Source organism: Pseudophryne corroboree, chromosome 8 (assembly GCF_028390025.1).
Source record: "Pseudophryne corroboree isolate aPseCor3 chromosome 8, aPseCor3.hap2, whole genome shotgun sequence".
Classification (NCBI taxonomy): domain Eukaryota; kingdom Metazoa; phylum Chordata; class Amphibia; order Anura; family Myobatrachidae; genus Pseudophryne; species Pseudophryne corroboree.
Window position 1 is genome coordinate 245,176,589 of NC_086451.1, and position 23,768 is coordinate 245,200,356.

General features: G+C 44.3%; 1 protein-coding gene and 1 pseudogene across 5 annotated transcripts in view; both read left to right on the forward strand.

The window, feature by feature from the left end:
- OGT (O-linked N-acetylglucosamine (GlcNAc) transferase) overlaps positions 1-23,768 on the forward strand; it is a 430,584-nt gene that overhangs the window by 404,003 nt on the left and 2,813 nt on the right. For 3 of the 5 annotated variants that reach the window (XM_063937156.1, XM_063937157.1, XM_063937160.1), the window contains 3 exons: positions 3,744-3,911; positions 4,051-4,203; positions 22,973-23,276. In XM_063937156.1, coding sequence (XP_063793226.1) covers positions 3,744-3,911; positions 4,051-4,203; positions 22,973-23,276 — 625 coding nt within the window. Of the gene's footprint in view, positions 1-3,743; positions 3,912-4,050; positions 4,204-19,881; positions 20,006-22,972; positions 23,277-23,768 lie in introns of those variants that run through there. The other 2 variants (XM_063937159.1, XM_063937158.1) reach the window with 2 other exon arrangements.
- Positions 19,484-19,602, forward strand: LOC134950127 (5S ribosomal RNA; annotated as a pseudogene).

Below are 23,768 nucleotides of genomic sequence, written 5' to 3' on the forward strand. Positions count from 1 at the left end.
CCAGCTGCCCAGCGCCTCTTTCCGCGGCCCAGGATCACTCAGCGGCCGGTCAGCTCACGCTGCCACTGCGCTGAGTGTGGGACACGTTTTGCAATAGCGGTGCATACACTTACACACTGTAATTTGTACATACGGGTCTACATAAGGACCTCTATCCTGTTTCTCCTTAACCACTTAACTATTTTCCCCTTAAAAACCGTTGATAACGTTGATATTTTCATTTTTTTTAAATTTAATATAGTTTAAAAAGTATTATTATTATTCTTTTTTTTTTTTAATATTTGCATATTACATTATGCACATCTGCAGACTGGATCTCCTTGTCAAAAACCGGGGGACACAGTGGGGCGGCGCAATTGCATGTGATCTGACCATGCCAGTTAAGTGGTTAAACGATATTGGCAGGTGTGATAGCTGATTTCAGATCACATTTGTCCGCTGCACGGAAAAGAACGTGAGGCGGCGAAATCTGTTTCACAATAACACTGTCTGAGCAGCCACAGCGCTCACTATTCTAGAATGTATGGTTCAAATCATAACAGTAGGCAGCATGTGTCTCATAATTTACACTTTCTTCAGTGTTACACCAGTCCTGAATATATCAGGAAATAAGGTTATATTAAATCCAAATAAACGCTTTCTATGCAAAGCTATTTCTGTTTAATTGCCACAATGATAACTTACTCAGGAATTTCACACCGGTAGAGTCTTTAGTTTTAAACTTTCTAATACGTAAACTATTCCACTCTCAGCTGCAACGACACTAACAACCGTCGCAGCGTAAGCCGAGGGCCCTGCTAAAGACAAAAGTCCCACCTGGAGCTAACTCAGCGGCTCCTGTTCCTGGGAATGTTGCTGCATACTGTGGCCCAAAAAATTGTTCCTCCCAGAGGACAAAGTGAGAACACTTCAGGAGATAGTCCGAATGGTTCTCCGGCCTACTCGAATATCTGTCCATCGTTGCATAAGATTGTTGGGGAAGATGGTAGCCTCATACAGTATGGAAGGTTCCATGCCAGAACATTTCAATTGGATCTTCTGAGCAAGTGGTCCGGATTACATCTTCACATACACCGGATAATACGGCTGTCACCTCAGGCCGGGATTTACCTCCTGTGGTGGCTGCAATCCTCCAACCTCCTGGAAAGTCAAAGTTTCGGTATTCAGGGTTGGATACTCCTCACGACGGATGCAAGTCTGAGAGGATGGGGAGCTGTCACCCAGGTGGCTCAGTACCAGGGCAGGTGGTCAGCCCATGAAGCCCTACTTCCGATCAACATTTTGGAACTTCGGGCGATCTACAATGCTCTGATTCAGGCCTCTCCTCGGGGATTACGCGATCCAGGTTCAGTCGGTCAACGCCACGGTAGTGGCGTACATCAATTGGCAAGGAGGGCCAAAAAGCAAGGCATTCATGCGAGAGGTGTCACAGATAATCCTCTGGGCAGAAAGAAATGCAAGAGCAATGTCTGCAATCTTCATTCCGAGAGTAGACAACTGGTAAACAGACTTCCTGAGTCATCACGATCACCACCCGGGAGAGTGGGGGCTCCACCATCAGGTATTTCAGCAGATCATCGACTGGTGGGGCCGCCCGCAAATAGACATGATGCCTTCTCGACTCAATAAGAAGCTTTGCTGGTATTTGCTCACGAACCAGGGACCCTCAGGCAAGGGCAGTAGATGAATGGACATCACCTTGGCCTTACTGGCTGGTCTACCTATTTCCTCCGATTCCATTGCTACCAAGGGTGCTAAAGCAAATCAGGAATCAAGGAGTCCAGGCAATTCTGATTGCCCCGGGTTTGCCTCGTAGGGCATGGTGCGTGGATCTTCTAGACATGTCCATCGAAGACACTTGGCCTCTGCCACTGAGAAGAGATCTTCTTCAACAAGGACCGTTCGTCTACCCGGATTTACGGCAACTTCGTTAGACGGCATGGAGGTTGAGCGGAACATCCTAGCTTACAAGGGCCTTTCCAAAAAGGTTATTGCTACCATGGTTCAGGCCAGGAAACCTGTGACGTCAAAACACTTTCCTCATATCTGAAGAAGATATGTCTCTTGGTGCGAGTACCGCACCTATCCGCCTGCGGAGTTCCACTTGGGACGTTTCCTATACTTCACATACAACCTCCTTTTGTGCCACCCACCGCACCTTGGGATTTGAATGTAGTGTTGGAATTTTTACAGTCCTTCTGGTTTGAACCTCTGATGACGTTAGAAGACCAGTACCTCATGTGGAACACTGTTACTTTTGAATATTTCCACTTGGTAATTTTGATCTCATGTCAAAATGGAACAAGCCTCATCACCATTTCACCATATTTGATTGGATAATCGGGACAACAGATGCCAGCCTTTAGAGATGGAAGGTGGTCAAACTGTTTAAGGATCTTTGGAATCCAGAGGAGTCAAAATTCTTAATGTGCTGAAAGAAGATTAGTGTTTATAGCCTTTCTTCTCAAACAGTACCTTCTGAGTACAAAGTTTAAAGTCAGTCCCAATGCTCCATTAATGGTCCAGTATAAGGAATATAAGGGATTTCACATTCAATGCCTGAAGCTACCTGATATCATATCCACCTTAAAACATCCTCCTTTTTAACCTTGGAATTGGTGAATTTGAAATTGCTTACTTAGAAGCACCACTTATCTTTTGGAGGTTTACAGATCTGGGGTTCTATTTTTAATGGTCTCAAATAGTTTTATTCTATAAGAATGAGGCTGGTCATCAGGTTAAAACCTCTTTTCATCTCAAAGTGGTTGCTAAGTGTCTTTTTAAAACAGAATTTTGTATTTCTGACCTTTAGATTGGTAGAGCTCTGCAAGAAAAGGTATTGCTTCACTCTTTTTTAATGTCAGGGCACTGAGGATCTGAAACTAGGACTTCATGGTCACAAAGTGGTCAATATTTTCGTTCTCTGATGTCCAAAGTAGAGGTTGGCCTGTGTCAAAGCAAGCTATTGCTAAATGAATTAATTCAGAAATTGTTGGGTCTAAATGGAAGCATGGAAGTATGTGCCTTATGGATGTTACGGCACAGTGCCTTGACAAAGCAGCTGTGTCAGGAAGCAATTTAGTCCATAGTCGCAATATTTTAGAAGTTCAGTATGTTTGAGACAAAGGACAGTGGTTTTGGATGACAGGTGCTTGGGCAGTACTTTTCAATGCACTTACTCATACAAGCAGTTTTGGGACATCTCCGCGGTTTCTAGTGTCACGCGCACATGTTGAAATGAAATGTGATTTTAATTTTTTTCTCCATCTGGGTTGAATCCCTTTTTTGACTCCTCTTGGGAGCACACCTTTTTTACATTTTAACTCTCTTATATTATGTCGCAGTGGGAAATTTTGTTTACTCAAGGGTATAGAGGAGGCGTTATAGACTTGGCATAGAAATACAAGTGCATGCCCTTAGAGCTGAGCCCCGATACCCCTTCGAGATTCCAGTGTTTCCTTATGTTCTTGGGAAAAGGATTTAACACAAATATAAGAATTTTGTTTTTGTAAACCCTTGGCACCAGACTTGCTATAAAACAAAAGATACATGAATATACAAGTCATGTGAGAACAGTTGTTTCAGGTAGCAATCACAGGTTTATTTGAGATGGCAAATTGAAATCAGTAGTTACTCCAGTAAGGTTTTCCAAGCCAATAGAAAGATGGAATTATTCCTAAGTGTGTTTTTTTGTTTTTTTTAATAGTTAACCAAAATTTTTGAAAGCTCCTTTTCTCTTGCAGATGAAAGGTGCGGAGAGTGCAGATAGCGCCGACAGTAACTCTGCACTGAACATGCCAGTTATTCCAATGAATACAATTGCTGAAGCCATCATTGAAATGATCAATCGAGGACAAATCCAGATAACTATTAATGGGTTTAATATTAGCAATGGGCTGGCAACAACACAGGTGTGTTGGTAAACTCGTATACCTGGGACTTAGATGCAGCACTTATTGGGAAATATTCCCTTTTTAAGTGTGTAATGTTAGTTTCAATATTTCTTTTCAAGCTGCGCAGAACAACTTGTATACTTTTTCCCCTCCCCAGATAAATAATAAAGCCGCAACAGGTGAAGAGGTTCCTCGTACGATCATTGTAACCACACGATCACAGTATGGCCTGCCGGAAGACGCTGTAGTGTACTGCAACTTCAACCAACTTTACAAAATTGACCCTCCGACATTGCAGATGTGGGCAAATGTAAGTACCCTGTAGATTGTTTATGTAAGTTCAGCAAAGTACTAACAGTTGTATAAATCTGTACTTATCTTATACATGTCTTCCAATTACTTCAATAAGTTGTCCAGTAACATTAATCTCAGTCTGTTCCTCATTTTATGGGATGAACAGGTTCAATGTAGGGGATGGATTTCTTCTTTTTGCTGCATAATATATATATATATATATATATATATATATATATTTATTGTCTGTCAATAAAGCATATATAGGGGGCGCTCCATAGTGCATAAAAGTTTTTTACTTAAAATGACACAATACAGTGGACAAATAGTAAAATTACACTCGTACCAACTGGTAACCAGTGTGGGCTGGTTACCACATGATTCCACAATAGATCACCGGGCAAAGCTGGAACTGCCGCCCTTCGGCCGTACCGGAATCCTCAACCCGCCTATGGCTACATTTCCTGGAAGTCGCGAGCAAGATCACACACGCCGGCGGCTACGAGCTCAGCAGCTCCAGAGTTCCTCAGCGTCACCAGATTCCACTGGTCTTTGAGGAAAAAAAAAAAATGTAAAAGAAAGGAAAAAGGGCTCACTTTATTAGGTGACGCCCAGTTGATGGTTAAATTACAAACCGTTAAAAATGAAATCGATAAAGTGAATAATATGGAGGAAAAGATTATGGAAACAAAGTACAATATTTGCTAGAGAGAAAATGTGATTATTTAAAAAAAATCAGGTTAGAAACTGGCATACAGTTAGAAATGAAACTAGGAACCGAAGTAAATCCACCCGAGACAATCATATTCAGAATGAACATGTGGTAAGAAAACCTTATGGAACTGCTCCCATAGAACATCATAGGATAAAAGGAGGCGGGAGATACTCAAACACCAGGTTAGAAACAAGCTGGCAGCAGGTTAAGCCGAAACAACGGCAATATCTGAATAAAACCAAAATTCCCTACAGTCGAGGCTACATACAATTCCAATGGGTTTGTCCATAGGAATAGGTATAAACGTCTGGCATCAAATAGGAATGATCAGACCAATGATTACACAGATTTTCAGGAACGCCAGCAGCCACCAAGGCTAAACAACAGACTAGAGAGATACCACATTATGGGGGTACACACCCCAACAGGTCAAAAAAGATGTCTAGAGGAAGGAGAGGAACAGGAGGTGGCAACAAGAGATCCAAAAAACGGAATATGCAGTAATTAATCAGGATGTTGAGATATGTAATTTGTCCAAAGTAGAGTTAAAGGCTATAGAAAAAGACGTTTTGAAAAAGGGGCTTTCTTATGCTCCATCATGTCATGTTAATAAAACAAATCTATATATTGACTTGAATCTATACGTTAGGAATCTAACGCTTAAAAGGCACTTTTTACGTAAAGGTGATGCTCCTGTAAGAAACTGGTCTAGTGAGACAAATCTTAAAAATTCTTCAGGTCTGAAACCCAAATCTACTTTCTTCCCCTTGGAATCCAAGGGTCCCTATGTAGAAATGTTTGCACAAACAATTAAAGGATCTTTCTAATAATTCAGAGATTGTAATTAAAAGTGCGGACAAGGTGGGGAGGGGTGGTATTGTGTTAGATCGATCTTATTATATTGAAGAGGCACACAGGCTGGCGCCTCCTATCAGAAACTTAGTGGAGATCCCACCGCGAGCTTCATAGTGGAATTGAAGTCACTACTTGATATAGGGGTGGAGAATAAATGTATATCAAAAGAGGAATACAATTATCTATATAATAAACATCCTAAAATTGTCATGTTTTTATCATATACCTAAACTGCACAAAAACCTTGTTAGACCACCCGGACGTCCTGTAATAGCGAGTATAGGATCTTTGACCACCCGAGTGTATAAATGTGTGGACATTTATATAAAGAAGTTTGTTTCAAATCTTGCATCCCATATACGAAATTCCACCCATGTTCTTCAAATTCTAGAAAATTTAAAGTGGGAGAGACATTATTTGTGGTGTACTGTAGACGTACAGTCGTTGTATACCACCATTCTCACTCTAAGGGAATTGATAGTGTGAGAAACGCACTTTTAGGTGATCCTGAACTAAATATTCCTTTGGTAGATTTCATTTGTGAATGCTTGCGTTTTGTTTTGATGCAAAATTATTTCTTTTTCATCCACTAGGGGTCACTGGAGTACTCTTGGGATATGGACGGCTTAGCGGGAACAAAGGCACTGAATATTTAAATTTAGAACTCTCCACCCCTCCATATCCCCGAGTACCTCAGTGTACTACCTCAGTGTTTTTTCTGTGCTCACAGCACTAACAAGGCTTGTGGGAAGTTCCCACACTTTGTGGAAGATTTTATTAATTTTTCATTTTTACTTTTTACAATAGCACATCCCTTCCCAGTTTCTGGAAAAACATGGGTCCGGGATAGTGCCGCTGCACGGGCAGCGCATGGCGTGTCGGTCCTCACAAAGAGCACCCTCACAGCCACAGGCAGCCCTCTGCTCCTGCAACAGCTGGACGGAGCTTACACATAGAAGCCCCGTCTCAGCCATGACCTGGAGAGCTGAACGGAGCTTACAAATAGAAGCCCGTCTCAGCCATGACCGGAAGATTACAGAGCCGTCGCAGCCTCCCTACAACAAGGTAGGCTGGGGAAACGGGGCGGTCAGCGCAGGCTGCCGCCCCGCTGTGTGTGTCAGTGTTGTAATGCCGCCGTCCGGCCGCCCCAGCCGCTCCGTCCGGCCGCCCAGTCACTGCTGTACAGCGCTGAGAGGGTGAGAACCGCGCCGCTCCGGGCAGCCGACCTCCGCTGCTCAGCAAGAGTTGTCCCTCGCCTCCCTGCAAAGCCTTTCCGGCGCTCCCCGCTGAGAAACAGCGCTACAGGGAGTGAAGGGGGGGGGGTGTAATCTGGCTGATTACAGCGGCAAGGGTATGTAAAGGGCTGCCATACCTATATAAAAGGCAGAGTTAATGTATGATAGGCTATTGAGCCTATATTAATATTGGATGTATTGTAGCCTGTGATTTTCACTGGGTGATAGACTATTGAGCCTATATTAATACTACAACATGTATGGTGGCCTGCCTGTGATTATCACTGTATAATAGGCTATTGAGCCCATATTAACACTGGAGGCATGTATTGTAAACTGCCTGTGATTTTCACTGTATAATAGGCTATTGAGCCTATATTAACACTGGAGGCTTGTATTGTAAACTGCCTGTTATTTTCACTGTTTAATAGGCTATTGAGCCTATATTAACACTGGAGGCTTGTATTGTAAACTGCCTGGGATTTTCACTGTATAATAGGCTATTGAGCCTATATTAACACTAGAGCATGTATTGTACCCTGCCTGTGATTATCACTGTATAATAGGCTATTGAGCCTATATTAACACTGAAGCAATTGTAACTTGTCCTGTGATTATCAGTGTCAGCATGGCATGGGGGCCATTTTAACCATGCTTCCTGTTTCTTCCAGTTTGTAATTCCAGAACATTCCTGCCCTACATCTCTACGCCACCGGAGGCGCAGGGGTGTTAGTGGGAATTTTGGTTCAGGTTTCACATAGGCTGCCCATGTGAACTGCATTTCGGCCATAAGTAGATAGATATATATTACACACCTTAAGATAATAATTTTACTGAGTCGTGCAAGTGTCTGTCCTTTGGCTATTGTGTTGTCTGTCGGCATAAGGAGTAAGGCTCCAGCACAGACTAAAAAGGCTTTTAAACAATGTCTGGACATAAATCTACCACATGTTCACTATGTTTTGTAGGTTTTCAGGAAGCCGGTTCATTCCCAGATCCTATGTTAAGCATTGGCAATTCAAATTGACTCTGCTCGACAGGAGCGGTAAGATCAGAGTCTCAAAAGTTACTCCGCCAGCTATTACGGAGGGTGTTAATTTAACTGATCTTTTAATTTTCACATTTCTTCTATGTGGCAGACCTGACAATTCTATGTCAAATCTCACAGCGCTAAATACGAGTGAGGAGGGCACATTGCTAATGACCAGTGAGTCAGTCTCTGAAATTTACAGAGAATAAGGAGCCTCTAACATCTAATCCGTCGTATTTACTAAACGACAGATCTTCAATGGGTTTCTTACTTAGCCTTTTAAGGCTATTTACCAGTGTCCACGCAGTGACATCTAAATTGGAGAATCCCCCATTGGTGAATTCGTCTGTGCCAAACCTTATAAAGACCCAAGATACATTTGGGTCACTGGGGCGTTATGTGTATGGAAACAATGACGATCACGTTATACTTATTGTTAATGAGAAACTGCTGAGTATCTCGGTACAGCGTCTGCTGCCTCCTGTTACCTTGCTTCTCGTTTTTCATAGTCGCTAGTTTCAACACTACAAGGCCAGAAGTTGTTTGGTCCTAAATTTGACAAAATGCCTCCGATATCAGAAATACTCTGGTCCGGCGTTTAAAGCTTTTAGACTTCAGTCTTTTCAAGGCGGTGGTACAAAAACAGTCGCGCCTTGTAACGCCAGGGCGCTAAAGTCACAACAAGCCAGTGGCTTGACGGGCTCTCAGCCCATCTCGAATTTCCGATTGTGGAAGCGCGCCTTTACACGTTACATTTGCCGGGTTTCCAGCCATCCACTCATGGATGTATCCGGTATTTAGGGTTAAAAGACAAGACTGCCTCTGTCGGACGAAATAAGGCGTTTTGGCACGTTGCCATTCAGTCTCTGCTGGTTTCAGCAGTTTTTATTTCCAGGTCTGGTACACCAACAAAGTCAGGATTATTATTATTCCCGTCTGTTTGTGGTACCGAAGCCGGAGGGCTCCGTCGCAGTCTCAATCAGCAAGTCACTTACTACCGATTGAAAATGGATTTTCTGCAGTTAGTATTTGCATATTTGGAGCCACAAGATTGCATAATTGCGCTTGATCTCCAGGATGCGTATTTACCCATTCCGGTTTGGTCACCTCATCACAGGTGCTTGCGTTTTGCAATACGCCACTACCATTAACCGTTTCAGGTTCTACCGTTTGGCCTCTTGTCAATGCCTCGGGTATTCACCAAAGTGATGTGTGTGATGTTAGCTCATCTCAGATCCCTGGCAGTGACAATCGTTCCATACTTAGACGATCTGCTCATAAGAGCTCCGTCTCAACAGATGCTCCTCCTACTTGCGCTGCTAACGTACACCACGGTTGCAGTGTCAAGTTCAAAAACAATCGCATCTAATTCCGTCTCAACGACTTCAATTCCTAGGTATGATTACAGATACGGTAAATCAAAGATTTACCTACTACACCAGAAAGTACAGATTATACGCCATCTGGTACAATTAGTGCTCAAGCCACGCACACTATCGGTAAATTGGTGTATTCGCCTATTAGGAACAATGATGGGTTTTCGAAGCGCTTCTGGTCGGAGGTTTCTCTGTCCTCCATCTGGGGGACGCTGCGCCGTTACTTGTGGGGTTAGAGGTGTGTGGTAGTGGAGATTGGCACAGAACTATCAAAAGCTGACTCCTCCCCCCTCTAACCCCTCCCATCTCCTTCCTGCTCAGCCCTGATCAGTTTTAGTTTTGTGCCTGTGGAGTACAGACACAGTTTTGATTTCTCTTTAGGAATTTTTTTTTTTTTTTATTATTTCTTCTTTCACAAATACCTAGTCCCTGTTTACAGGTGACAGGTATAACAGTGGAAGGGGTTAGTATCCCATTCCAGACTGCTGCAGGGAGGCCACTATACCTTCGGTCACTGGGGCCTTCAGAGAGAGAAAGAGAGAAGACAGCAGCATCAGGTACTGGACAGCCACAATCTGTCATTGACAGTATTGGGCTGTCCCTATTTCCTATTATTAATGTCCCTATTTCCTATTATTAATGGTGAATTTATTGGGACTACCAAACTCCTCCTCCCCTCCCTCCCCCCCCCCCCCCCCCGAGCGCGCGATCACCCACAGACAGCACGGAGGCTGATCTGGGGTGAAATGTGAGGTGGAGGACTGTGTTAGGTCCGGGAGGGTGTTATTCACTCCCTGGACCGTTACTTGGCTGCCGTGACAACCGCTCTGTGTAGCGGCGCACGGGAGCCGAACTTCCGGTTTTTGACGAGATGAGAATGACGTCAGGCGGGCAGAGCCGTCTTCCCGCTCAGCTCTGCCCGCGCGCGCGCACGGCTGGTCACGGCGCCATCTTCTCTGCCTGCACACAGGGGACGCTGTGCTACGGAGGAGGATTACATACACAGGGGGATAAAAACCGCAAGTATAAAAGGGGGGGAGGGGGATCACAGTGTCTCCTCTAGTCTGGTGGCTAGAGCAGCATATTAACAAAGAGCAAGTCTAGTGGGTTGAATCTCAGATATTTTTTAACACAACTTGGGGGACATAGTTCACCAGAGTAAAGATGACCAGCAAGCCAGAGAAACCTACTAAGGGAAAAACAACCTCAGTGGTTTATTTCTCATGTTCACAATGTGGCACAAAGCTGGCTAAGGGGAGTGCTGACGCAGGGACCCTCTGTACATCATGCTCTGGTGCACCAGCGGCAGATCAGCAGGGCAGATCCACAGATCAGTCAATGCCCCCTTGGGTCAAGGCCATGGTGGACGCAATTTCAGATTTGCGTCAGTCAAGGTCGGAAGCAGCTTTGGCCCAGACTCAGGTGGAACCGCTGTGGGCCCAGAATATGGGAAAATGTCTCACTGATTTGACTGTCTGTAAATAAATTTGTAAGTTCGGCCAGTAGTTCGGCGGCTTCTAAGCGAACGCAGCCGTTACCCGCTATTGCATTTCCAGGAGAGGAGTTGGATACTCTGACATCTCCATTGGAAGAAGGGGAGGTAGATCCTGAAGGGGACGAAAATTCGGCTTGGGAAGATGAGGATTTATCTACTAATTCAGGTGTTAGGCTACTAATAGAAGCCATTCGTCAGACCCTTAATATTCAGGATGAGGCAGTAGCCGAGACTTCTTCCTCTTTCTTTAAACGACAGAAGAGACAGGTTACTGCGTTCCCTTCTTACTCGCACTTTGCGGATATTTTAAAAGAACCCTGGCTAAAACCGGATTCCCGTTTCCAGGCGCCTAAAAAGTTAAAGTTTCTATATCCTTTTACAGAAGAGGATACAACAATTTGGGAAACCGCCCCAAAGGTAGACGCCCCTATTTCGCATTTAGCAAAAGCTACGGTTATTCCGTCAGTACAGTCTGCGACTTTAAAAGACTCTACCGATAGGAAGATAGAAGCATTACTAAAATCTATGTTTTCCTTATCAGGTGTTTCTCTCCGTCCAGTTCTGGCGAGTGCCTGGGTGCTTAAAGCCGTTGATGAGTGGCTTGCACAGGTTGTATCTGGGATGCAGTCAGACGATCCGTCGGAGGCCATTCAATTAGCAGAACAGATTTCTGAGGCCCTTACTTACGTGGGTGAAGCATTATTGGATTCGGTGGCGCTACAGTCCCGTGTTTCTGCCTTAACAGTATCCGCAAGACGATCTCTTTGGCTTAGGGTTTGGAATGCTGATTCGGACTCAAAGCAGACCTTGACGGCAGTCCCTTTTGAAGGCGAATTTCTTTTTGGATCAGAGTTAAAGAAAATTATTTCAGATACTACGGGGGGAAAGAGCCCTTTCCTTCCGTCTGCTCCAAACAAACCAAAGCCTACAAGATTTCGGTCCTTTCGTACGCAGGGCAGAGGTAATTTCCAGTCCTTTCGACCCTTCTCCAGATTTCCACGAAGGGGATCATTCAGAGGTAGAGGAGCTCAGGCTACTCGCAGACCGTCCAGTAAGCCTGCCGACAAGCCTGAGGCATGACGCTTCGGGCCCTCTGGAGGGATCAATACAGGTTGGGGCTCGTTTACTTCACTTCAGGGAAGTGTGGCTCCTATCGAAACCGGATCGGTGGGTAATAGGGGTCATTTCCAGAGGATATATGTTGGATTTCGAAGAAGCAGTCCCAGCCCGACTAATTGTGACGCCTCTCCCAGACGACCCCTCCAGACGTCAGGCTCTCCTTCAGGCAACAGCAAAACTATTACAAAATGGAGTAATCCTTCCGGTCCCAGCTCCTCAGAGAGGTCGGGGCTTTTACTCGGGTCTTTTTCTCGTAGACAAGCCGGACGGTTCGTTTCGACCCATTCTAAATCTAAAAGCCCTCAATCCGTACCTTTCATCCCAGAAATTCAGGATGGAATCCATTCGCTCCATTATCGCAGCCATGGAGCCAGGGGAATATTTGGCTTCAATAGATATAAAGGACGCATACCTACATGTTCCAATTTGGACAGGACATCAATCACTTCTGAGATTTGCAGTAGGTCCGTGGCATTTTCAGTTTCGGGCCCTTCCCTTTGGTCTTTCTACGGCTCCCCGGGTGTTTACGAAGGTCCTGGGTCATGTCGTCGCAGTTCTCCGTTGCAAAGGGGTCAACATCACTCCATACTTGGACGACCTGTTGATCAAGGCCCCGTCACCGGAGATTCTCACTCAGAACCTGCGTCTAACGATAGAGACTCTACAGTCTTTCGGGTGGATAATCAATTTTCCAAAGTCATCTCTACTCCCGTCACAGAAAATGGTTTTTCTGGGTCTTCTATTCGACACCAACAGCCAGAAGGTGTTTCTTCCTACAGACAAGATTCAGGACTTACAAGCCAGAATCAGAACCTTGTTAAAATTGCCGGCAGTATCAGTCCTCAGATGCATGCAGGTACTGGGCAAGATGGTAGCCTCATTCGAGGCAGTTCCATACGCCAGATTCCACGCCCGACCTCTTCAAGCTCAGATTCTCCACTGTTGGACTCGGACGGATTCGCGCCTCGAACTGCAGTTGATACGCTTGTCGATAAGAACTCGTCAGTCGCTCTACTGGTGGCTTCACAGTCACAATCTGAGGAAGGGTGCGCCGTTCACGGTCTGGTCTTGGATGATGGTAACCACGGACGCAAGCCTCAGCGGTTGGGGAGCAGTGTTCCAGACTCATCATTTACAGGGGCGCTGGAGCAATCAAGAGTCAAAACTACAAATCAACATTCTGGAATTGAGAGCGATCCGGTATGCTCTCATTCGGATTCAGACCATGGTGCAGGGCCATCCAGTTCGGGTGCAATCCGACAATGCCACGGCAGTGGCTTACATCAACAAACAGGGAGGAACTCGCAGCTGGTCCGCAATGAGAGAGGTTGCTCAGATTCTCACGTGGGCGGAGCGTTGGATTCCCGTGATTTCAGCCATTCACATTCCGGGAGTCGAAAACTGGGAAGCAGACTTTTTGAGTCGTCACACGATTCATCCGGGAGAGTGGGAACTTCACCAGGAAGTGTTTCTTTCTCTAGTGGATCGCTGGGGAGTGCCAGAATTAGACCTGATGGCGTCACGGCTCAACAAAAAACTTCCGGTTTACGGATCAAGAACTCAGGATCCTCAAGCATTTCTGATCGATGCACTAACAGCTCCGTGGCAATTTCAGCTGGGTTACGTGTTCCCACCAATTCCACTGCTCCCACGTCTACTCCAACGCATTCGGCGAGAAGGCCTTGCAATAATTCTGGTGGCTCCGGATTGGCCACGCCGACAGTGGTACACTCTTCTAAACAGCATGGTCGTCGGAGACCCCTTTCGCCTCCCTCTGCGACCAGATCTTCTGCTTCAGGGACCTTGTCGCCACCCAGATTTAAATCGGCTGGCTTTGACGGCTTGGTTCTTGAATCCAACATTCTGAAGGCAAAGGGCCTTTCTCGTGCGGTTGTTCAGACAATGATTCGGGCTAGAAAGCCGGTGACTTCTGGCATTTACCATAGAGTATGGCGTATTTACATTGCTTGGTGCGAGAAAAGGAACTTGACTCCGCATTTGTTTAGACTTCCTCGCCTGCTCTCCTTTCTCCAGGAGGGTCTTGACAAGGGTTTAAAACTTTCTTCCCTGAAGGGTCAGGTTTCGGCCTTGTCGGTCCTTTTTCAAAAGAAATTAGCAATCATTCCAGAGGTTCAAACATTCCTGCAGGGAGTACTTCGAATTCAACCACCTTTTGTTCCTCCGATTCCTCCCTGGGATTTAAACTTGGTACTTAAGGCTCTTCAAAAGTCTCCATTTGAACCTCTAGAATCTGTGGAACTACGTTATCTAACACAAAAAGTTGTTTTTCTGTTGGCAATTGCCTCAGCTAGACGAGTGTCTGAGTTGGCGGCTCTTTCTTGCAGGCCACCCTTGTTAGTGTTTCATGAAAATCGGGTGGTGCTGAGGACAAAGCCTTCATTTCTTCCAAAGGTTGTTTCAGCATTCCATTTAAATCAGGACATCGTTCTTCCAGCTTTTAATCCGTCATCTTCTCAGGGGGAGGATTCCCATTTGGCTCTCTTGGATGTTGTTCGGGCCTTACGTATTTATTTGTCTCGCACGGAGGCTTTCCGTCGTACGGATTCCTTGCTGGTATTGATTGATGCTCCCAAACGAGGTTGGCCTGCCTCTAAGAACACTGTGGCCCGTTGGATAACTTCGGCCATCAGACAGGCTTACGTGTCCTCAAGCGTTTCGGTTCCTGACTCAATTAAGGCTCATTCGACTAGAGCAGTTGGAGCGTCTTGGGCTGTTCGCGGTGGTGCATCTGTTGAGCAACTATGCAGGGCGGCGACCTGGTCGTCAGTCCATACGTTCACAAAGTTTTACCGGTTTCATACTTTTAGTTTGGAGACTGCCTCTGTTGGGCGTCGTATTTTACAGACGGCTATGCCGTCAACGTCTCCCTCCTCTCATTAGCTTGCTTTGGGAAATCCCACAAGTAACGGCGCAGCGTCCCCCAGATGGAGGACAGAGAAATGGGGATTTTTGTTTACTTACCGTAAAATCTCTTTCTCTGAGTCCATCTGGGGGACGCTGCGATCCCTCCCATAGTTTGTCTGGTTTAATTGGTTAATTTTTTATTCTGGTCTATCTCCTTTGGCTTGGCTAAACGTTAACTGATCAGGGCTGAGCAGGAAGGAGATGGGAGGGGTTAGAGGGGGGAGGAGTCAGCTTTTGATAGTTCTGTGCCAATCTCCACTACCACACACCTCTAACCCCACAAGTAACGGCGCAGCGTCCCCCAGATGGACTCAGAGAAAGAGATTTTACGGTAAGTAAACAAAAATCCCCATTTTTCACTCGCATTTCCCACAGGGGGGCGAGGGTGTCTCTACTCTGGGCGAGAGTCTCAGAGGTTGGGGAGTTGTAGTTTAAAATGGTCAGCGACAGGGTTTCTAAACGGATCACGACAGATTGCTGTCTATAAAGGTCCTGGAACTCCGTGCAATTTACAATGCACTACATGCTTCGCTCTCAGACTCTCCAAGTGCAGTCAGACAACGCGACGGCAGTCGCATACAAGGGAGGACCAAGAAGCCGCATGGCAATGCGGGAAGTAGCTCGAATCCTCAATTGCCCAGAATACCACAAGGTGATATTGGCGTCTGGGTTCATTCCGGGAGTGGACATCTGTTAGACAGATGATCTCAGCCGTCGGGATTTTCATCCAGGAGACTGGGCATTAAATCCAGAGGTGTTTCACAGGTTGGTCCACAGGTAGGGTTGCCCTAAGGTGGACATGATGGCATCTCGCCACAATTACAAACGCCCAGTATGTGTCCAGAACGACAGATCCCAAGGGCAGTGGCGGTGGATGCTCTCACAATCGCGTGGCCGTACAGCCTCGTGTATTTGTTTCCACCGTTTTCCGCTGCTCTCTCCATTGCTAAAACGGATCATAAGAGAGTCCGTCACAGTCATACTAGTGATAGCTCATGGGTCTCGGAGAGCTTGGTTCTCGAATCTCCGAGGACTACTCGCAGACGAGCCTTGGCCGCTCATACTACGTCCAACCCGTTACAACAGGGGCCGTTCTTTTACTCCTATTTAGCGCGGCTGCGGTGGACGGAGTGGTTGTTGAAACCGCCCTCTTAAGAAGAGAGAGAGGGCATTACAGTATCGGTTATACCAACCATGTTACGAGCTAGGAAGCCGGTTACGGCAGCTCATTATTACAGAATTTGGCGTGCCTATATAGGTTGGTGTGAAGCTCGGAAGTTTCCGACATCATTTTTCAAGTTACCCGTATTCTGTTATTTTTACAGACGGGGTTGGATGGAGGACTGCGTTTATCTACACTGAAGGTGCAGGTATCTGTGTTGTCAATTTATTTTCAAAGACGATTGGCTCTATTGCCGTCGGTACACACTTTTCTGCAGGGTGTTCTCAGAGTACAGCCTCTATTTATCCCACCTACAGCGCCATGGGACTTGAATTTGGGTTCAGATTTCTTACAGTCTTCATATTTTGAACCCTTACAGCAAGTGGATATTAAGTTTCTGACTTGGAAAACGTTTTTTCTTCTAGCCTTAGCTTCGGCAAGGCGTTTTTCAAATTTGGGTGCCTGGTCTTGCAAGCCACCGTATTTGGTGTTTCCTGATGACAGAGCGTAACTTCGGACGATTTCCGATTTCTTACCAAAGCTAGTGTCATCTTTTCACATCAATCAACCAATAGTGGTTCCTGTGTTGACAGCACAGTCTAGAATTCTGAATGTGGTACGCGCATTACGCGTTTATATGTCCCGAACGTCTACAGTTCGTAATACGGATACGTTGTTTGTTCTCTATGATGCTGCCAAGTGGTGTTGGCCAGCTTCTCAGCAGACCTTATCCAGATGGATAAAACTGACTATACGTCAGGCTTACCTTAAGGCTAAGTTACAGTCGCCTACATCAGTAATAGCTCATACCACAGGTTCTGTGGGAACGTCATGGCCAGCTGGTCGTGGAGCTTCTACAACACAGCTTGACCGTGCGGCTACATGGTCTTCAGTGCACACGTTTGTGCGCTTTTACAAGTTTGATACGTTTGCAGCATCAGCATCTAGCTTTGGCCGCCTAGTGTTACAGGTGTCAAACAGCTCTCCCGCCCACGGGGGAAGCTTTGGTACGTCCCAAGAGTACTCCAGTGACCCCTAGTGGATGAAAAAGAAAGTAGGATTTTGGTACTTACCAGGTAAATCCTTTTCTTTGAATCCATAGGGGGCACTGGACGCCCACCCAGAGCAGTTTTACCTGGGTTGTATTAAGCTCAGGGGATCTTATGGTAACACATTTTCACCGACTGGTTCAAATGATAAAGTTCTATCGGTTATGGTGTCAACTGTTTCGTTGGCAGTAACGTTATGTGTCAACTTTGTTGTTGTCCGTTATGTTATAAGAATTCTCCATTGTCAACCTCTCTATAGTTCCTGTTCGGCTCAGTAAAAAACACTGAGGTAGTACACTGAGGTACTCGGGGATATGGAGGGGTGGAGAGTTCTAAATTTAAATATTCAGTGCCTTTTGTTCCTGCTAAGCCGTCCATATCCCAAGAGTACTCCAGTGCCCCCTATGGATTCAAAGAAAAGGATTTACCTGGTAAGTACCAAAATCCTACTTTCACCTTCCTGGATGACTGGTATATCCGGTCATGCGAGACGGCGATGGGTACGATTTGTGCGCCCAGTTTGGCTAATATTTAGATAGGTGAATGGGAGAGTACAGCTTTAAAAGAATATGCTGAACATATCGTTTTGTTTAAAAGATTCATTGAGATATCCTGATAGTGTGGAGTTGTGATGAAAGACAATTAGAAACATTCCTGGATACCATTAATTCCAATCTGGTGCTTATGGGCGCCAACTGAGTGCTGTGATTCCATTTATACATATGTGTTTTTTATGTGCTAACTCCATGTAAAATAACTAGCGCTATATCGGTCGTCTTTGTGTGTGTGTGTATATGTATATATATGTGTATATGTATATATGTGTGTGTGTGTGTGTGTGTGTGTGTATATGTGTGTATATATATATATATATATATATATATATATTATACATAATATACATTTCTGTGCTTTTATAGTTTGAATGGAAATTGGAGGACTGTTAACAACACTTACATCCACCTTTAATCATAGGAGATCCTCTGTTCTGGCATACCTCTGAATTCAAGCAGACACCTAAGGAAGTTTGAAAAAAAAAAGGCATTTTGTTTCCCCCCAGCACACTGAATGATAACAGTAACCTGATGTAAATCCCACACACTATTAGAATTCAGAGGTCTCGTATATTTGCGCAAATGTATGAATAAGCCCCAAAGGTGCACAAGGCGTCTCTGTATATTTGGGGTCCCTAGCGCTATATCTAGGTGCAGGGTGTGGCACCCCAAAACACCAGCATAAGCCAGAAAGCCCAGGGCAGCATACCAGTGAAAAAACTATAGTGTTAATAAATTAGTGTTAGAAAGCCGAAGCTATAAAGAAGGTGATACAAAAATGAGATGTAATTAAACTGAAGAGATAGTGTTAAAGAAATTAGTGTGTGAAAAGTGTTAATAGAATGTAAAGGTATGCCACACTTAAGCCATCCAGCTCAGCCAGTCCAGAGGCACCACACCTCACTCCTCCTTTACCCCAATCTGGGTCTATGATAATGGCTCCTTACTTAAATATATCTAAGCTAAGAGCTACCTACCTTGGAGCAACCCCATAATGGTATGTCAGGGCTTGCACCTCATCCTAATGCAGGAACCTCTCACAACAGACATATATAGTGTGGCAAATCCTCAATTAGCTTAGTGATATCATTCAGGTGCTTGAAAGGTAGGGTTATTTCTAAGCAAGAAAAAAAAGGCATTTTGTTTCCCCCAGCACACTGAATGATAACATTAACCAGATGTAAATCCCACACAATATTAGAATTCAGAGATTTCAGTTACATGTATTTGCGCAAAAACCAATGAAAAAACCCCAAAAGAGGACAACAAATATAACCGTCTGGTAGAGGGTTTTTATAGTATCATGAGCATCGGTTGTCCTCTTTTTTTTTTTTTTTTTCCCCATTGGTTTTCGATCATCACTTCTACTGGTTACAGATATATACTTTAATGTTATCATTTTTAAATGAGATAATTCTGTAACCACCTGTATGAGAATTTACTGTTATACATTCTCTTCAGAGATAGATATATTTTTTCAAAAAACTTCTTTTCAGATACTCTCACAATCTAGGGCAGTCCTCTGCAATGCGCTAAACAGCAACAGAGGCCCCCAGTTGGCCTTTTTCCGACACACTCATCCACAATATAGGGCAGCCCTCTGCAATGCGTAATATAGTAACAGAGTCCCCCCCCCCGTGGACAGCAGAAGTGTAATACTTATCTTACTTCCCATCCTTTATCTCTATACTTAACTTACTCCTTCAAAAATCTCCTACTTTCAAACACTTTCTCATCCAAATTGGGTATTCTGGTGCGAAAAATCCTCATCCCCATTGATTAGCTACAGTCACAACACACTGGCAATGCTCAATCTGATCTGATCTTGGAAGCCAAGCAGAGTTGCGCCAGGTCAGTACCAGAAAGGGAGGCCCTCTGGGAATACCCGGTACTGTAGGACACAGGGATCACATTGAGGTTTTACTTGCCCAGGAAAGCAGAAGTGTATCTCTCCTTTCAAAAACCAGAATATTTGGGCGCATGCACGCTCTCATTGCCCATTCGATGGAAACAGATGGGCAAAAGCAGAAGTGACTGGTTCTTTGATAATCTCTATCACCATATATTTGTGGTATTGACAGAGTACATTAACACGGTCAATTAGTTACCGTACAAGGTGCCGTGGAGTCAATAAGCCTATTGTCTTTTTTTTTTCCTCCTTTTATGTGGAAATACCAAGATATTTATTGATTGGAAAAAAAACAGGAAAACAAATTTTCGCTCTGATAAACGTCTTATTAATTATACTCACCTAAGCTGTACCAAGTGTCCACAGAGACATTGAATAATCAAATTGATTAAGAGTGAGTAATATATTTAATACGCTTTTAATACTTTATTTGTGTGTGATCGTCTGAATACCTGAATAAAAGTTAAGTTTTAAAATGGTACCCTCCGTACAAACACAACTACCAATTTAATCAAACATACAACACATTATATAAATTCAAGTGTGCCCCAGAAAGACTAAACGGTCTTCTTGCTTCTCTGCAAAACCCCACAAAATGGTCAGCAGACCGCAAGTGTGGAGTAGTGTGCACGGTGCTCATACAAATAGTTAAGGGATCGTTTCTTACACACCTCCCCTGCTTTTGTGTGTTAAGTACATTTGGGAGAGTCATAAGTTGTTGTTGCAACAATAACAAATGATAATTTTATATATACACTGCTCAAAAAAATAAAGGGGACACTAAAATAACACATCCTAGATCTGAATGAATGATACTTTGTTCTTTACATAGTTGAATGTGCTGACAACAAAATCACACAAAAATTATCAATGGAAATCAAATTTATTAACCCATGGAGGTCTGGATTTGGAGTCACTCAAAATTAAAGTGGAAAAACACACTACAGGCTGATCCAACTTTGATGTAATGTCCTTAAAACAAGTCAAAATGAGGCTCAGCAGTGTGTGTAGCCTCCACGTGCCTGTATGACCTCCCTACAACGCCTGGGCAGGCTCCTGATGAGGTGGCAGATGGTCTCCTGAGGGATCTCCTCCCAGACCTGGACTAAAGCATCCGCCAACTCCTGGACAGTCTGTGGTGCAACGTGGCATTGGTGGATGGAGCGAGACATGATGTGGGGGTGTGGTCTTTCATTCCGGACATCTTCCAAAAGTTAGTACAGAAGTAGGGCCGTGCAGGTGGATCTCATGGCCTCTCGACACAACTTTGTGGTTCCACTCTTTTGTGCAAGATCCATGGGCATTTGCGGTGGATTTCATGATGGTCTTATGTGATTTTCATCTAGCATATGTTCTCTCCGACCCCAATGGTGCCTTGGGCACTCAAGCGCATCAAAGACCAACAGGTGACAGTAATCCTAGTGGCTCCAGATTAGCCACGCTAGTCATTGTACGTTGTTGTCCCTACAAGTTGTACGTTGTCCTGGGTGGCGTCTTCCACTTCGTTCAGACCTGCTACAAGGTCCGTTTCTGCATGACTTTCCTTTCTTAGTTGGCTTTAACGACCTGGCTTTTAAAACCAAGGTTTTGAAAGCTAAAGATTTTCCTCCCTCAATTTTAAGTGCCAAACTCCAGCCCAACCTGCAATATGGTCCAGTGTCCTACAGAGATAAGGATTCAACGGTAATTGACCCAAAATCCTCTTATTAATATGTTTGCATAAGTTTGTATTGCTCTTTTGTGAATGTCCTCTGCGTCCCATGTAAAGTGCATGGCTCTCCTTGGTTAATGCCACTCTTGACCATGAAAAATGTGTACGTGGCCACAAATGCAGAATTTGTTTGTATTTAGTTCAGATGACTTGACTCCCCATATGCTAGATGCTTCTCTAAGGCAGACACCACCTGTCCCTCTGACATGTCTGTCTGAATACTAGTAACAAGCTGGGTGCTTTTTTTCTTTAGGCCCGTACACACTGGCCGACATATCGGGCGTTCTCTTAAACGGCCGATATATTGCGGGTCCGTCGGGCAGTGTGTACGGCTGATACTCCGTCCTTCACAGACGTATCGCGTCTGCCCCGCAGCACAGCCCACGGCCAATATATCTACCGATATATTGGCGCGTCGCTGTGTGTGTACGGGCAGTCGTCCGACCGCCCGTACACACGCTGCGGCGGGCGTGTGTACACGCCCGCCCAGTTCATGACTTCTGTCCCCGACGGATCGGGCAGTGTGTATGCTCAACACACTGCCCGATCCGTCCATAGATATATCTGCCGATCAATTGATCAGCAGATATATCTTCCAGAGTCTACCCACCTTTATTGTGTAGTGGTATGGTACTCATCTCACTTGTTGCCATATATGCTGATTTTTGTTTAATTTTCTCTATCTAATTAAATATACAACATTGAGGGTATCCAGTTACTGAAGAAATAACATTGAGTGAGAGAAACTGATGTTTTTCTCAGGTTTTTCCTGATGTTTCACTGATATTTTTTACAGGCTATCCAATTTGGTCGCCTGTAAAAAAAAAAAAATTTCTCAAGAACACATATAGGTTCAGTGAAACCTTTTGTTTTCGGTAGACACACCGAAAACTGGCCAGTTTCCTGGCGATTTTGGTTTCGTATGCTTGAGGCAAGTGAAACAAAACCCCCGATAAGCCACGTCTTGCGTCTGCTTATTGGGACTAATAGGATATCCCCCTTGAGACGATTAGCTGTGGTAATTGATACCCCCCATTGTTTTATTCTTTTTTTTCTTTTCTTTTTTTTATCAAATGCCGTCACATGATTGTAAAGGCCCATACACACTTGCCGAGAAAATGAGCGCAGTCACTTATTTTCCCCCTTGGCAAGTGTGTATGCTGCCAGCGACGTTCGATGCATGGCCCCATGGGTCGGCAATGATCGTCGCTGTCGGCGGTGCATGCATGCTCTATCTGGACTGTCATCCAGGAACTGCATGCACGGCTGTCCCGGGAGGGGAAACACTAGACAACGTTGCTCAGTGTGTATGGACCTTAAGTCTCTTATCTTATGCAGTGTTATGCATATGTTCTGTATATTGATTGGTGTTCACTATATTTTCTTTATTTGCTCTCTACAAGAAATAATAAAGATTACTGAATAAAAATATTGCCATTTGAAAAAAAAACTTCAGCTCCATGACAAAGCAGTCATTATAGGTACGCAAGTAAAATATTACATTTGTCAACTATGCCTGATTATGTACCATTTTAGCTGTGGAAATAATGACTTTCCTAGTGCTGTTTACGCCTTGCTTTTTCTGTGCTTTTTTATACTTTCACTAATTGGCTACAGTTACCTCGAATGTTTCTTTCATCCCCTTTTCAGATTCTAAAACGTGTTCCAAACAGTGTTCTGTGGCTGTTAAGGTTCCCTGCAGTAGGGGAACCTAATATTCAACAGTATGCCCTGAATATGGGGCTACCTCAGTCCAGAATAATCTTCTCTCCAGTTGCCCCTAAAGAAGAACATGTTCGAAGAGGCCAATTAGCTGATGTTTGTTTAGATACACCTTTGTGTAATGGGCACACCACTGGCATGGATGTGCTCTGGGCAGGGACGCCCATGGTCACTATGCCAGGTAAGGAACTTGCGGAGAGCTTAGTAGTCCTCAACAAAGGTGGTTCTTCAGGTAATTGAACAGACTTAATTTTTTTTGTGAAATTCTCTCTCTCTCTCTCTCTATCTATATATATATATATATATATATATATATATATATATATAAATTTATGTGTAAATCTGTTGCCTTTCTTTTTTTCTTTCTCGCTCTTAAAACAATTAATATGTACAAACCAATATATAAGAGAAGGAAGATATTTCTCTCATCCTACGCTTTTAAATTACTAGGGCAAGAGGTGTTAATTGAATAAGGCACCTAGTTGTATAACCTCAATTCATGCCCAGTCAAGTGTTGTATTAAATCCACACCTCTGGTCCTATCAGTTTGAAAGTTATAATAATGATACTAATCAAAAGTGACATTTATAACTACTAACCAGTTAAAGATTTGGGGGGCCTATGTACTAAGCCTTGGAGAGAGATAAAGTACCAGCCAACTAGCTCCTAACTGTCCTTTTTCAACACAGCATGTAACATGGCATTTAGCAGCTTATTGTCTAAG